The sequence below is a fragment of the Elephas maximus genome, chromosome 8, assembly GCF_024166365.1.
Source record: "Elephas maximus indicus isolate mEleMax1 chromosome 8, mEleMax1 primary haplotype, whole genome shotgun sequence".
In the NCBI taxonomy this organism is placed as follows: domain Eukaryota; kingdom Metazoa; phylum Chordata; class Mammalia; order Proboscidea; family Elephantidae; genus Elephas; species Elephas maximus.
The window spans coordinates 20,027,864-20,044,177 of NC_064826.1; the positions used below are offsets into that span (position 1 = coordinate 20,027,864).

At 39.3% G+C, this 16,314-nt stretch overlaps 2 protein-coding genes across 5 annotated transcripts in view; one reads left to right on the forward strand and one right to left on the reverse strand.

Moving 5' to 3' along the window:
- Positions 1–1,013: 1,013 nt before the first annotated feature.
- Positions 1,014–9,271, reverse strand: SSMEM1 (serine rich single-pass membrane protein 1). Its single transcript, XM_049893167.1, has 3 exons — positions 9,089–9,271; positions 3,908–3,965; positions 1,014–1,510 (listed from the first exon to the last, which is right to left on the reverse strand). Exons 1-3 carry the CDS (start codon positions 9,269–9,271, stop codon positions 1,014–1,016), a joined length of 738 nt encoding a protein of 245 aa, XP_049749124.1.
- A 1,876-nt stretch (positions 9,272–11,147) lies between these two features.
- Positions 11,148–16,314, forward strand: part of TMEM209 (transmembrane protein 209) — a 36,521-nt gene continuing 31,354 nt past the window's right edge. For 3 of the 4 annotated variants that reach the window (XR_007518434.1, XM_049893824.1, XM_049893826.1), the window contains exons 1-6: positions 11,148–11,237; positions 12,179–12,315; positions 12,441–12,499; positions 13,354–13,485; positions 13,929–14,170; positions 16,082–16,283. Coding sequence is in view for 3 of the 4 variants with exons in the window: in XM_049893824.1 (XP_049749781.1) it covers positions 11,235–11,237; positions 12,179–12,315; positions 12,441–12,499; positions 13,354–13,485; positions 13,929–14,170; positions 16,082–16,283 (775 nt within the window). In the remaining variant the exon portion in view is untranslated. The other variant, XM_049893825.1, reaches the window with a different exon arrangement.

Consider the following 16,314-nt stretch of genomic DNA (forward strand, 5'->3'; position numbering starts at 1 on the left):
GCTCGGTGACCAGAGTTCCTGCTGCTTTACCTTGTCCTTGCCAACTCTTCCTCTGGGCCAGCTGGGGTTCTGCCATCCACAGAAGAATCTGCAGAATGGCCACCCATCTACCTAGGCCTGCCCGAATTCCCCACAGCTGGGTGCCCCACTTAACTAGAAAACCTAGCCCCAACTATTCCTGGATTGTGGCTAACTTGCCATGCCCTTTGGATAACAACCGTGGACTGCACCTCTGGTTCATGGTGCCTGTCCTCCCTGGTCTACTCTAGGAATTAGATCTTATTACAGCTTCTCCATCTCCTCTTCCTCCCTAGCCCCTAGCTGACACATATGGCAATATAGTCCTGTTGCTAGTGGGGTAACCTGAAAACATGACACTAGAGAGGACGGACAATTCTATTCCAACTAACTCATCGCCATAGAGTCAATTCCAGCTCAAGGCAATCCCATGCTTTACAGAACTGCTCCATAGGGTTTTCTTGGCTGTAATCTTTATGGAGGCAGATTGCCAGGCCTTTTTTCCGTGGCACCACTGGGCAGGTTCAAATTGCCAACCTTTAGGTTAGTAGTTGAGTGCAAACTGTTTGCAGCACCCAGGGACCTTTCTATTCCAACTAACTTTGCCCAAATCATTCATTCAGTCAGATCATCCAAATATATGAGTAAATTTAAATCATTTCTCAAATAGTATAATTTCAAAGAGGTTCCTTATTTGTATTGCAGACATAAACAAAATACATACATTCAAGGCATAAAATATATGCCTTGTGCTCTTTTAAGTAGAAATTACAGTGGATACAGATCTTTGATGTTCCAGTGGTGCCATAAACAAATTCACGGGTCTGTTTTTAGACAAAGATTTGTCTGAAATTTTACCTCTTGGGTTCCAAGTGCATTTTTTGTTAGTTGAGAGACTTTATTGTAAAAGTCTCTTTACCTAGAGCTCTGGTGGGTTTTCGTGTTTTAGTCACCTCTTTCATTTGGCTTCAAGTAAGGTAAAGAGTTCGTAAAGCTCAAAATTTACTGAATTTTGTGTTAATGTCAGGTATAGAATTTTCCTCTTCAGTATCTGCCTTCTTTAGAGTTGCTACTGAAGTGTTTTGAAGGAAATGGCGCGTCAACCACTCATTGGTTCTCATGGCTCTGCAGTGGAGGCAGGGCCTCTCCCTGATCTGGTAACTTCCCAGATTCTTTTGCCTCTGTACTATTTTTCTCCTCTTGATACCGGCTGGTGATGGCTGGTGTTCACTTGCACTCTCCTTCCACGAGGAGGGTCCAGAGTTAGATTCTTCACTGTCATACTCGGTAGTATCACTGTCATGTTGGATCTGATTCCTCTGGTTAAGTTGAGAATGGCGCCCGGCTCGTCTTTGTTCAAGATAGGCATTGATCAAAGCCACTTCTGAGTCAGTTACAGGGGTCAGATGGACATGCTTTGGTTTCTTCATTGTTTGTAAAGAGTCCCAGGTAACATCTTTGCTGTGCTGCTTATAGGAAGCATCTTTGCTTGCTAAAAACCAACAAAACAAATCAACAAGTCAGGCAAATTGTTGGCTACTGTAACTTCATATGACCTAAGGAAATCTAGGGGTGTGTGGGCTTACTCTTAGTGGCCAGCTGCCAAGCCACCACTTTTCTTGAGTCATTTGCAGCGTTGGCAGCTGACTGCATTGTCCAGTACCAGACCCCATCTCCTACAGACCAGATGGGTCAGAGAGGGGCTTGACATATCACTTTAGAAGTTTTGTGGACCCTCAATATAAGATCAAGGGGAAAGGTCTCTAAACTTTTCAGAAAGTTCTGTTTTTTTTTTCCTTTGCCCTGAATTTTTGAGGCTTCAAGTGTAATACGAATGTGATTTAGTTGGCAGGAAACTAAAAACAATCATTCTCTATGCAGTGGTGTGCTGGAGCTGGCTCAAACCAGCTCATAAGAGCTGATAAAGTTTCAGGAATTTTGCAAGAGAGTTGTTAAACAGTCATTATTAAAAAAATTATATAAACTTACTATTAAATCAATTTATTAAAAATAAAGTTAATATACTCAAAACCCATCACTTTCTAATTATTTTACTATATCTTATTATGATTTATGCTCTTAAAGGTATCTCTGTCTGTTGTATCTGGTTGGTGGAAACACTATGCAATGGTGCACTACTGCACATGTCTTCCCAACATCAAGAAACATCCAGAAACACCACGTTGGTAGCTTGAGATCCGCTTTGGTGGGAATACTTACACCATAAAAATTAGCAAGCACTCAAAATTGGGGCTTGATTAATAATTTTGTTGATTGTCTAGGCTTAAGTGATGCAGAACAGGTTACTAACGCAGATGACATTTAAATGTGTCATGCCTGTAGCTACTACATGTGAATAGCACACACAAAAAAATGAGGAAATTTTCTTCCAGTATTCTATAACTCAACGAGATGGGCTGACACAGTGGCTACAACAATAGGCTTAAACACAACAACCCTTGTGAAGATGGTGCAGGATCGGGCGGTGTTTTTACTCTGCTGTACATAGAGTCTCTATGAGTCAGAACCAACTCGATGGCACCTAACAACAATATTCTAAAACTTTTCGAACTCAGCAAAATCACTCACATCACTGACAACCCGGTCAAGTTCTAACATACATCTTCCTGTTTCACTTCCCTCTTACTCCTTCACTTAAAGTAACATCCACGTTGGAACTACACTTGTTCACCAATCACAGCTATAGGTTGCCTAGGGATGCAAGTGTTTGGCAAAAATCAAGGAAAGCCTTTTGTGAGAATCAAATGGCTATACGCAACAATCACATAAAAGTATTACATATTTTATTATTTGTAAATTGTATTTTATGATATATATCCTTTATGTCAGTAAAAATTTTAGTAAACATATGTATTTTTTTAATGTATATACACACACACACATTTTTGGAGAGCCAGTTGATAAACATTTACCAGCACAGCACCTATTAGAGGTTTTATTTTAATTGGGGGGGGGTGAATTTATTTTAATTTTGATGAAAATAAACACAGTAGAACATATGCCCATTCATCCATTTCTACATGTACAATTCAATAACATTAGTTACATTCTTCATGTTGTGTCACCATTCTCACTGTCTCTACCCATATGGTTTCACTACCATTGACTGAGACTCACTACCCCCAAAATTTCTCATCTGTGCTTTGGAGTTGCAGTTGATAATTTGATCTCATGTAGATAATTCTTTAAAAGAGTGCAATGTTCATGGCAAACATTCCTTACCAATTTAACTAAACAGTGCTTACTCATGAGACCAGAAGAACTGGATAGTGCCCAGCTACCATTATTGACCATTTTGATCAAGGAATAAGTAGATGAATCCTGATCAAAAGGTGGAAAAATAAGGAACAGAATTCTAAACTCTTTCAGAATTCAGACTTGCTGGATCATTGACACTGAAGGAACCCCTGAATCTATCACTCTGAGAAAAACTTTCAAATCATGAGTCAAAATTATCCCATTAAGTCATCTTTAAACTAAACAACTGTTTAGCTTATAGGTTATTGAAAAAGATGTTATTGTATGTAGCTCTTAATCCTGTAGTAACACCAGCGATAAAGGAATGAGAAGGCTGTGTGATGGGAGAATGCTGAGGAGTGAAAGAGAACTTGAGCTCTGCCTACCAGTCAGTCATGCCCTCTAGCAGCTCTGCCAGAGCAGCTAAGCTGACCTTCTGCACTATTGTGTGTTGTTAGGGACCTTCAAGTCAATTCCGACTCATAGTGACCAAGGAGCTTGCCCAACAGGATTCCACTGGTGTGGAGAGGCCCTACAACACTCTTAGCTGTTCACCTCTTTTGTCTACTTTCCACACTCAGAACATATTTCTCTCATCACAGCCTAACACCAAATATGTACTGGCTCTCACCTTTACTTACTGAAGCGCTGGTCCCACTGTCTCCATCTTTTTTGTTTTTCGCAGAAATCTGTGTTGGAAATGTAGATTAGTAATGGTGATTCTCAGTCTGTTGTTTTTCACTATTGTTAAGAAATACTATTGCCTTAGGCCCTTCGACAATGTTTAATTTTAAACACTCAGTGCCGTTCAGTGAGTATTTATTGAGTTCTTGTCTGTAGTGGTCCTGTTTCTGCCAAATATTAGGAAGACTAAAATTTGATAGTACAGTCTGCCAAAATGTTTTGAACCAAGCAAAATACAACAAAGACTTGAAAGAAAATAATATCGGTACGGCAGAATAGATTATAAAGTTTTCCTGGACCCGTTTACATTACAGAACAATTTGGTTTAAAAATAGATCTGATAGTACTCCAGATTACTTAAAACTACTTTTTTAAGGACATATGATTAGGTCACATTACTGATAGTTCTTTAAGCAAGATGTCTGATTCAAGACATCTAAATACATTCAATATCTTTGCCTGAATTCACGTACTTAATGGAAACCCTGGCGGTGTAGTGGTTAAGTGCTATGGCTGCTAAGCAAAAGGTCAGCAGTTCAAATCCACCAGGTGCTCCTTGGAAAGTCTATCGGGCAGTGCTACTCTGTCCTATAGGGTCGCTATGAGTCGGAATCAATTCAACAGCAATGGGTTTTTTGAGTTAGTATCTCCTAAATCCTTCGGTAAGTTTCCTCCAAAATGTAACCATAATGTATTATCTGTGAATATCGTAACTAGAAGAAATAGATTTCTCTGAAGAGATGTAATTTCAAATATTCTCCTCTAAAATTCCATAAATAAATTTGTTCCGTTTCTCAGACCAGTGTCCCAATTTTTGATGCTGAAAATGATGATGCCATAAGACACAAATGTAAAGCAATTCTTTTCGGATGTATCAAAAATTTTAGAAATATTCATAACTTCTCTGATACATAATTCTTCTTCGGGGGACTCTATCATGAGGAAGTAATCCCCCACAGAAATATTCATCACAGTATAAAGTCCAAAATTCAAAAGTAGGCAACAGTTAAGCAAATTATACTACAGTCATATAATATAACCCGAAACCCATTGCCGTCGAGTCCATTCCGACTCATAGCAACCCTACAGGACAGAGTAGCACTGCCCCACAGAGTTTCCAAGGAGTGCCTGGTGGATTCGAACTGCTGACCTTTTGGTTAGCAGACGTAGCTCTTAACCACTACACCACCAGGGTTTCCAGTCATATAATATACGGTTATAAAAATGATAATAAAAGAATGTTGTAACATGAGAAAATAAGTGCTACCACACGAAGTTAAAAATCAAGATGCAAATTTGTACATGCAGTATCTCCACAATTTAGCTACAAGCTTGAAAAGAAAAAAGACCTTATGCAATGCACGCAAGTGTTAACAATGGTTGCCTTTGAGTAGTGAAGCCGTGAATTTTTTTTCCTTCTAATATTTCAAGTTTTCTACAACAAGGAAAACAGGATCATGGTTGGGTATTCATTCATAACTGCAATCTAGATCCCTGCCCCATTCCTTTCTCAATATTTGATCTCTACAGTGGTGAGCAAGTACCTCTAAGGGACTCCTCTTGCTTTTTGGGTTACAGTAACCATACTCTGAAAACTGTAAGTACTCTTTTAAGATAGCAACAGTTGTGAGAATGGCGCAGGATCAGGCAGTATCTCGTTCTGTTGTACATAGGGTCACTATGAGTTGGAACTGACTTGACGACACCTAACAACAACTTTTTAAAAATTTCTTTTGCGGAAGTCTCAAATATTTTAAACGTAATACGTATGGAAATAATCATTAAAAGATTAAGTTTATAAACCTAAAAGTTAACAGTAGTTGGGAGGTATTGTTAGTTGCTGTTGAGTCAGTTCTGACTTAGGGCAAGGCGTGGTGATCTGCTTCCTAAAGGCCACAGGCTTGAAAACCCTGTAGAGTTCTACTCTGCACATATAGAGTCACCATGAGTCAGAATTGACTCGACAGCGGCTAACAACACAACCAACTGCTGTTAACTTTCAGGTTTATAAGCTTAAACTAAGTTTAATCTTACAACTTAAACTTTTAGATTATAAACTAAGAGAATGGTTACTGTAACCCAAAAAAGCAAGAGGAATGGTTGATTAGTTTTATGTAATCTGGAGGGATTTTTATTTTGTTCTTTGTACTTTTCCTGTTTTCTATAATGCACATACTTTTGTGATGGGGAGAGGTACTTAAAAACAGATATTATGTTAAGATTATTTTCACAAAAAGCTTCCACATTTGATGTCAAATGGAAATCTAATCCCAAAATCAAAAGAAAGACTTTGCATCAAGCTAAGTGAAATCATATGAACTGTGGTTACCAAAAGCATTTTTATGAACCTGTCTTTATGTGTGACTTAGTGAGTAAAAACAACAGCCGTGCCTGCCCTAAGGGGCAGAGTAGAACAGTGGAGAAACTTGGGCTATGACTCTGCCTCTCTGCCCCTAATCAACTCGGTGATCTCATCAAGCCACCTACTACATCTGAAGTTCAGTTTCCACATCCGCAAAATGAGGAGTTTGAACCAGTATTACTGAAAAATACCCACACTAGCAGTCTAAACAAACACTAAACAAATGCATAAACTAAACTTAATACTTACAGTCTGTGAAAGCAAAAGAGCAAATGCACCTAAAAAGTGGCAAACTCAGAGGAAATCGGTGTGCTTCACGTTGGAGGATAATTACCACCATATTTCCAGCACGCTTTTGCCATTACTTCAAGGTTTGTAAATAAAGGCTCATAGTTGAGCAGAGAAAATGAAGTTCAAAGTGAAGGAAAAATTCCACCCTCCTTGACTAGTTCTCATATGGGTCTCAGATTTCAAATCTGGGACCCTTGAGAAGAAGCAGTCCAGTTGACTGTAGTTGCCATAAGGATACAAAGTGAAAGATGAAACCTCTAAAATAATTAAAGTTTTAATGCACACTGAATAGATACAATTCAACATTTCAAACTATGCTTCGAAGCAAACAATGTGAAGGAAACCGGGGTCTATTCCCCCCTCTGCCACGAATCAGTTGTGCGACATTGGACAAGTCAATTTCTTGGGACCTTATCAATAAAAAAGGGAATAACGGTATCTTACTTGCCTACAAACAGGAGGCTGGACCACATGGTCTCCTGAGGTCCTTACAGCTCAGGGCTCTGTTACTCCAAAGAGCTGATACAAGCAAGAAAGCAGAGGAATAGCTCAGACCTCTTAAGTAGGCTTCATGATGAAATTGCCAGTGATCAATCTCAATTTTTGGTTAATTTTCTAAAGTAGCTTTTCTTGCCAGGCCAGACAAATTCAATATACTGAGCTAGGGAGTCCAAGATGTGTATAAGCTATCACTATTCTAAACCTCCCTTTGCAAAGTATTTACCTTAAGAAGCATTTAGGACTTTAGTTGAAACTTTTTCTTGGGGGAGAGGGGAGATCCTTTAATTATTCAAATGGAATCCAGCTGGCATACACATAGGAAGTCTTCCCCTCACCATCTTGGCTGCGCATTCTGGCTGTAATGCTAAATGATGGTGGTTTGATTAATCATCAGCCTGGGATTAATGGCCAGCCGGGATTTCACGTCAGCGATTTATAAGAGCTCAGTTACCCACAATAACGTTGGAGCCTCACAGTCCTGATAAGGTGGGTTATCTCATTCCTCAGAGGATGGCATTTCTTCTCCTGATAGATGTTCTAGAGGGTGACTTTAGTTCTGTTTAGTTCTGCATCTTACGGAGAGTGTATTGCCTCTTTCTAAAAAGGTCACAATCCTACAACATGTCACCTATAAATATAATGACAACTTTTGTATGATGGCTGCAAAAGGAGTTTGGAGGTCATTGACCAGTTGAGAGGTTTATCCCAGCATTACATAGCATATGGATAGACTGCAAGCAAACTATCTGTCTCAAAATTGCAGAATTTTTAAAATTTATATTATGCAGTCATAAAAAGCATTGCTGTATGAATGGGGAAGTTAAGACAGCAGGATATTAAATACAATGTAACACCAATTATGTAAGATCAAAGATAGAGAGGTGGATAGAGATAAATTGGTAAAGAGAATAAGAAAAACAAAACTAGAAGAACATGCTCCAAAAAGTTAACAGTGGTTACCTCTGGCTAATAGGATTACAATCATTTAAACTGTCTTCTTCAAAGTTTTCTACATTTTTCTAGAATGCGGTGGCGTCATTTTCAAAACTAGAAAACGAACTTTTAAAAAGAGTAGTTTCATCAAAGTAAAGTGAATTTATTTTATGGACAATCCCCTGTTATACAGTAACCCGTTACTATCCCGTCCATTGCAACTCACAACGACCCTATGGGTAGAGTAGAACTGCCCCATAGGGTTGTGGCATAGGGTTTCCTAGTCTGTAATCTTTACAGGAGCAGATCACCAGGTCTGTCTCCCACAGAAAGGCTGACGGGTTCCAACCGGTGACTTTTCGGTTAGCAGCTAAGGTCTTATAACCATCATGCTACCAGGTCTCCTCAGCCTTACACTGTTGTTGTACGCCATCAAGTCGATTCTGATTCATAGCTACTCTGTATGACACAGTAGAACTGCCCCATAGGGCTTCCAAGGCTGTAAATCTTTACAGAAGAAGATTGCCAACATCTTTCTCCAGAACGGAGGATAGTGGGTTCCAACATCAACTCTTCGGTTAGCAGACTAGCAGCCAAGCGCTTAACCACTGCACCACCAGGGCTCCTGGCAAGGGCGTAACTACAGAAAATAGTGCCTAGGGTAATGAGCGTCAAACTGCTGAATGATCTCTGACAGCTGGGGACAGAAACTATGATGGCCAATTAAAAAAAAAAAAAAAAAACACTGCCATTGAGTCGATTCTGACTCATAATGACACTGTAGGACAGAGTAGAGCTGCCCCATAGAGTTTCCAAGGAGCGCCTGGTGGATTAGAACTATTGACCTCAACCACCACACCACCGCCCAGAGCACAGCGCACTAGCTGCCCCGCCCACCCAGTTACTCCTCAGAGAATAGGGTTTCCAAGGCCGGTGAGTTCAACCGCGGGCCCTCCGGTTAGCGGCTGAGCGGTTATCAACTACGCTACCGGGGCTCCTTGTATACAGTAAACATATTTTAAACGACAAAGGATATCCTACCCAGACAGAAGTCCTAGAGAAGAACATCAGGACCGAGATAATGGCAAAATACCAAAGCAGGAAGCTCCCTATTGCCACACAAGAGTCATCCTTCTGGCATTCATAATCCTGATTTGGAATGGTTAGAGTTAAAGGTTTGGGAGGAGGATCCATCTCCCAAAATAAGGAAAAAAGGTCTCCCATGATGGCGTCTTGCTTAAAACTAAGAAAACATGTTCAAAGGGAAGAGGATGACTGGGAAGTATTTCCATCCACGATGTATGACAACTTCCTTGGCAACCTATTATGACATGCACTTTAGCAACCGTGACAGAAACTGACCAGTGCTTCGTGGATTCCTAAAAGGTTTTGGAAGGATTTATCTATATTCTGCAAATGTCTATATGGTATTTTTCCCTGTACCTCAATATTGGCGCATTCTGTTTTAACCTTTTTTCTCCCTGAAACCTGTATACACCGTATTGTTGTGTTTTTAAAATCTAAGCCTCTAAGGTATCAGTTCATTTTTTTTAGTCTTTTTATATGCATAATACCATTATAAATTAACACACACAGTTCTAGTGCCAACTGTACATCAGATTTGGATGGTAGTGCTTAAGCCTTGAATAAATTCACAAAGACTTATATGCCCATTGTCGAGTCGATTCCGACTCATAGCGACCCTATAGGACAGAGTAGAACTGCCCTGTAGAGTTTCCAAGGAGGGTCTGGTGGATTTGAACTGCCAACCTTTTGGTTAGCAGCCTTAGCACTTAACCATTAGGCTACCAGAGTTTCCCAAAAACTTAGAGATCACATTAAAAAGGAAAATAGAGATGACATCAAATGTGTACAATTGTATACATTTGATGTATACAATTTCCTAGGAAAGGAGGGGGTAAGTATTCTAATTTGTAGGTAGAACCCTTTCACCATTTTCAAGTTGGTTCATCTCTAAATCTAGTGCAAAACACCGCTGCTGTTAAGGCAATCTAAAAATAATATTTTTTAAAAAACCCACTTAAAAAAAATGTTAGATCTTTAAAAGTATAGCATACCTGAGGATTTTCATTAATATGCAACACTGCAAGAAGATTACTTCATTTTCTTGTATTTGAACTTGAGCATTTTGGGAATAATTTGGTCATTGGGATGTGCGTAATATAAAAATCCACTAACTTGTGACATGGCACGAGGTTTTTACAGGGGCTCCCTTCTCCGTATCCCCAACTGTGAGTCCCTGTGCCCTGCGTTTCCGGGCCGCTGGATGTCTGCCTTAGCTCTGCGTGGCCTCCTCCAGGAAGCCCATGGGCGAAGCCCACCCCACCTGCCCTTCTTGCACACTTCGGGCTGAGCTCCTCCAGGCAGTAACCATGGGGCTCCTATTTTCATAGCCCCTCGTCTGGTCAGGGCCCATTGTAGGCGTTTCTATGTGTTAAGTAAAACCAAACTCAACTCCCTAACGGACATTTTCCTCAGGATTAGAAGTTCTACCAAAGGATATGCAGGGGAAAAAAAAATTTTTTAAAACCTCAAAACTGCTTACAACGTCAAGAATAGAACATTTATCTGGAGATTATGGGTTTTCTTGTTATTGCTGCACTCTGGTTACATGGATATTTAAGAATTTACATTGGGTCAGAACACTTGATTTTTTTGTTCTGTGTTCTCACAGGGAGGTAAGAATAGCTTTGTCATTGCTGATGGTGTCTGGACACATTATCACGTACTCTATATCCTACTATTAACCACCTGCTTAATAAAATCCGCAAAAAAATGTGCTCGTAGATGCCCTAAAGAAGCTAAAATTTTGTATAATTATATATATGCATATCTATAGTTATATAGATATGCATATAAATATATACACGACGGCAGTGGGTTTGGTTTGGTTTTCTTAGAATTATTACTTTTTACTGCTGGATGAGAACCAGGTCTCAATGCAGGGTTCAGTTTTCTTCCCCAGAAGCTGAGCAGCAGCAAGAGGCCCCAGAGCTGTTTCCTTGGTAACGTTCCTAGCCTCCATCCCGCCCCCACCTCCCTCTTCTCGCGAGAAGAGGAGATCCAGTCCTTCCGGTAACCGCCACGCCGGCCTCTCCAGGCTTAGCACTGTTTTGCGCATGTGCAGTAGGGAGTGTCGCGAGCCCGCGGCTTCCCGCCGAAGACTATGGTGCGTTTTCGGGGTCATCTTTGTCATTCTTGGACGTGGAGTCCACGCGGGCTGTGGAAGTTCCGCGCCTGCTGATCTGCGGGGGTCTCAGCTAAGGGAGAATGTAGCAGGCGTTCCGCCACCCTTATTGGGAGGAAAGAAGCAATGGGGGTTGCTAAAGTTTGTGTCGAGGGAGCCGGCGAAGGAAGCTCGCGCACTGGGATCTTTCACGCGGGGCTGCGTGGCGGGAAGGGGACGGCTCTGTACCCAGTAGGGTACGACTCTATATAGTTGGAACAAGTTTTACCCTTGTCCCCAAGAGTAGAGGCCTGGCAAAACAAAGGAAATAAAAATCCCAATGTGAACCAAAACAGTGCACTCCCTCTCCCTTCACACCGTGGGTACTTGCCCTTCTCAAAACTTAATATGGACAACCCCTATAGTTTTATCAGCAGCACAAAACGGAGGTCCTTGGTATACACCGCCGAGGGCAGAGTGTTTCCTAGTGGCTTTATGAAGATGTAAGAGGAGAGCCTTTAGGGCTTATATTAAATATTTTCTCCTCATACTTGGTATTTTGAGTTTCTTAAATTCGCCTTTGGGCTAGTTCTTGTGACGTACTCCAAAAATAAAATACGGTGTAGTTGCAGACGTACTTACCAATCCCGAAATTACAAAATAAAGTGTTTTATTTATTGGAAGTACTGCATTGTTCTCTGAAGGAATCAGCCAGTTCTCTGTTGATTATAGTGCCTTTGAAGGCATGCTTTAGGGTTCCCGTTTCATATATCAATATGTAAAAGGTCTTGGTAAGACATTTCTTAAATGAATACGTATGTGCCATTTTTAGTTACCTTTTGTTACACAGGGTTTTTGTTGTTTTATAAAGGACAAAGGTTTGATTTCTTACATGGGGAGGCAGTTTGTTTTTTTAATTCCTGGGCTTTTTTGTCTTCAAATAGATGAAAGGAGAACCCAACCCTAGTGCTTCCCTTATTGACAGAACCATCAAGATGAGGAAAGAAACCGAAGCCAGGAAAGTGGTTTTAGCCTGGGGACTCCTTAATGTATCTATGGCTGGAATGATATATACAGAAATGTAAGTTAATTAACCAAAAAAAAAAAAAAAAAGAAAAGAAAATGTAAGAAGCCAGTGGTTGGTTCCACAGGATTTTGTGGTTTTGTTTTTTAAAATAATGAAAAAGGCTTTCTGATTTTTTTCAGGACTGGAAAATTGATAAGTTCATATTATAATGTGACATACTGGCCCCTCTGGTATATTGGTAAGTAATCAGTTTTCACTGTAATTTAGATTTACTTTATCAATGAAAAACTGCATCAGGTTTAATTCAGCTTAGTATTCATTCTTTAATTCAACAAATATTTGATTTCCACTATGTTCCAAAACTGGGAATACAACAGGAAGGGAACAAGATAAACCCTGCCCTCATGGAAGGAACATTGGAAGAAACAATCAAATTAATGAGCAGTACAATTTCAGATAATCATGAGTTCTGTGAGGAAAAATAAAGTGTGGAGATGCTGGGATTTGTATTTGTTACTCTCCCTCAAATACCCTCCCTACTTCCCTGTCTAGTGAAAATCTTTTCATTTTTCAAGACTACCCCAGGCATCTACTCCCTTGATGCCTTCCTCAATTTCCTTTTTACCTCCTCTGTCTGTTCTTCCATAGTCCCTGGGTATAAAGAGTTTTCATGGATGTTAAAGTGAATCCCATAGTCTAATACGTACTTTAAAATCTGTGGTAGAGAGATGATGTGGCAAGAGGAAGACCAAGGGCTTTAGAATCTGGAGACTTGAGTTAGAATGGTGGTTTCACTAACTGGCTATGGGCTCTCACCAAGTCACTTGGCTTCTCTGAGACTATTCACTGGTCTTTAAAATCAAAGTGATAATATTTATCGTACAAGATTTAAGGATTAATGATAATAGTTTGCAAGTCACTAGTAAATGCCCTACATAGAATAGATATTCATTAAATGGTGGCTGTTACGAGGAATAAGGAGTTGGTTTTAAAGCTTTTGTTGTTAGTGTTAATTTGCTGGAGTATGGAGGGTTTTGTCTCCCCCCCTACCCCCATGTCTTTTTTAAAAAATAAATTATTGTTCTCTTCTAGAGCTTGCCCTTGCATCTCTCTTCAGCCTGAATGCGTTATTTGATTTTTGGAGATACTTTAAATATACCGTGGCACCAACAAGTCTGGTTGTTAGCCCTGGACAGCAAACACTTTTAGGGTTGAAAACAGCTGGTAGGTGTTTTACATCTCTTGCAAAAGTGAGGAAAGGTTGGCAATAAATCTTTCTCAGTTAAATGTTCCCTTTTCTTGGACTCAGAGCTGGAAGGGACTTCTAAGGCCATCTAATTCAACTATATTAATCACGTCTGCAATAAATTGTCTTAAGGCCAGTGATTATCATTCCTGTTTGTACAAATGGAATGGAACAAACATTCAACAGCCTTATGGAAGTTTGTTCCATTGTTTAATTAAAATTAAATGACTAACCGTTGCCAATTTCTTATGATTCTAACTCAATGAAAACAGTAAACTGATTTGTGTTCTTTGGTAATAATACTTCATGTAATTTAACAACCAAGTCTTCTCATTACTCTCCTTTTTCTTGAAGAACAAGACTCAGTTCCTTAAATCTGTTTTCAGATTCTTTTTGTGTTTTTTTTTTTCTTTCGTTCTAGTTGTGCAAACGACTCCTCCACATGACCTTGCAGCAACTCAAATCCCTCCCTCTCCACCTTCCCCTTCAATTCAAGGTCAGAGTGTATTGAGTTATAGCCCCTCTCGTTCACCCAGCACCAGCCCCAAGTTCACCACCAGCTGTATGGCTGGATATAGCCCTCAACTGCAAGGTCTGTCGTCAGGTAGCAGTGGTTCGTACAGCCCTGGAGTGACCTACTCACCTATCAGTGGTTATAATAAGGTAATAACTCTTTTCTTTTGGCTAGTCACGTTAGTTTAGAATTGGGAGTTACCTGCAGAAACATCTAGTGAGTCAAAACTTCTCATTTTATGTATGAGGAAATTGAGGAACAGTAGGAAGTTGACTTGCCAAAATCACCCATTTAGTAAAGAGCTAAGATTTCCTGATACCTAGTCGGAAGTTCTTCACATGTCTTAAAATGGACAAGAAAAAATTTAGCATTTGCAATGATAACCAACCGAGGTTCACCATCTAGAGCTTTCAGTTTTAAAAAAGTTGAAGCTATAATGTTGTACTTTAATTTCCTTTCCTCACGTTTTCCCTCTTTCTTTGCTTCTTTATGTGAAGCCTTAAAAAAAAAAAAATTTTTTTTTTTTTTTTTTGCGTATCTGTATTGAACTGTAATGCTTTTCTTCCTGTTAGAGTGTCTTCTAAACTAAAAACGGGTTGTCATGTAGTTTGACTCTTGATCTGGCCTTTTCCCTATGAGATAAGTAGAAACCTTCATTCCAACTTCCACAGTAATGTGGGCTTTTGTTCTAATTTTTAGGCTTGATAGAAGCAGAATTAACAAATTTGAAATCATGACTCCTATCTGAAGCATATGCCTTTAAAAACCCATAACTAACTGGTTGCTGTTGAGTCAATTTTGACTCATAGTGACCCTGTAGAACAGAGTAGAACTGCCCCATAGAGTTTCCAAGGAGTGCCTGGCGGATTCGAACTACTGACCCTTTGGTTAGCAGCCGTAGCTCTTAACCACTATGCCACCAGGGTTTCAAACCCATAAAAAAGAGGAACATCTGGAAATAAAACCGATACCATATTTGCCTTTGCCCTTTTGTGTAATATTTCTATATCCATTTCCTTATAATATTTAACTTCTACAGAGTTCTCTAGATTTTATTACCTGGGTAACTTGTAGTATGGAATTTTAGCACAGAGATAGGAGTATAACTTAGTGCAACATTTTCATTTGGTAGAGTAGGAATATGAATTAAAAACGTTCATGTGCGTTGACTAAATAATTTCAGTTTTAGTAATCTGTCCTAAAGGAAGTCATCAAAAATTCAAGTAAAGACTTACGTACAAAGATGTTCATCATAATATTTACAGTAGCCAAAACTTGCAGGAAGTCTAAATGTCCAGAATAAGAGAATGCAAAAAGAAACTGTGGTATATTCATACAATAAAGTATAGCCAGTAAGGATAATGTTTATAAGGATTTTTTGGGAAAATATTTAATTAAAAAAAAAAAGATACAAAGTTAAATAGTATTGTTTCAATTATGTAAAAACAAAAATACATTGATATTACCATTTTAAAGATTTAAAATACATAAAATGTGTAAAAGGATTATATCATCTCTGGGTGGTAAGGTTATAGGTGTTACTTATTTTCTTTATACTTTTTATCTTTTTAAATATGCATATGTTACTTTTACAGTCAAGCAAAACAGTATATTTTCAGCCAAAGAAAAATAAAGTTCTTTTTTTTATGGTGGTAAAAATATAACAAAACATTTGCCAATTCACTATTTTTTACATGTGTAAGACAGTGGCATTGGTTATGTTCATCATGTTGCGCAACTACTACCAACGTCCCTTAGGGTCGCTGTGACTTGGCATCCACTTGATGGCAGTGGGTTTGGTTTGGTTTTTGGTTTCCAAATTATTCTGCTACCGTAAATAGAAACTTAGTGTCCCCTAAGCAATGACTCTCCCTTTCCCCTTCTCTCCCACTCCTGGCAACCAATGATCTTTGATCTCTATATATTTGCCTATTTCATATAAGTGGGATTGTATATTTGTCCTTTTGTGACTGACTTATTTCACTCAGCATAATGCTTTTAAAATCCGTTCACCCATGCTGTATCATGTATCACAGATAAGGGTCTTTTGTTTTGTGTAGTTGACAAGCTACAGTCCCTCTTCCTCTTCTCCATACCCTACCACTGTTGGACCAGTGGAGAGCAGCGGGTTGAGATCTCGCTACCGTTCTTCACCCACCGTCTATAACTCACCTACGGACAAAGAAGACTACATGACAGACCTCCGAACTTTGGATACTTTTCTGAGAAGTGAAGAAGAGAAGCAGCATAGAGTTAAGCTGGGTACATACATATTTTATTTAGATCTAATGTA

Excerpts from the sequence above, each read along its gene's own strand:
- SSMEM1 (XM_049893167.1), bottom strand. The coding sequence starts at position 9,271 with ATGGGAGACCTTTTTTCCTTATTTTGGGAGATGGATCCTCCTCCCAAA. Across the intron at positions 3,966-9,088 it reads TCTCTAGGACTTCTGTCTGG|ATTTCTGCGAAAAACAAAAA; the intron begins GTAGGATATCCT and ends TTTCCAACACAG. Across the intron at positions 1,511-3,907 it reads CAGCGCTTCAGTAAGTAAAG|CAAGCAAAGATGCTTCCTAT; the intron begins GTGAGAGCCAGT and ends GTTGGTTTTTAG.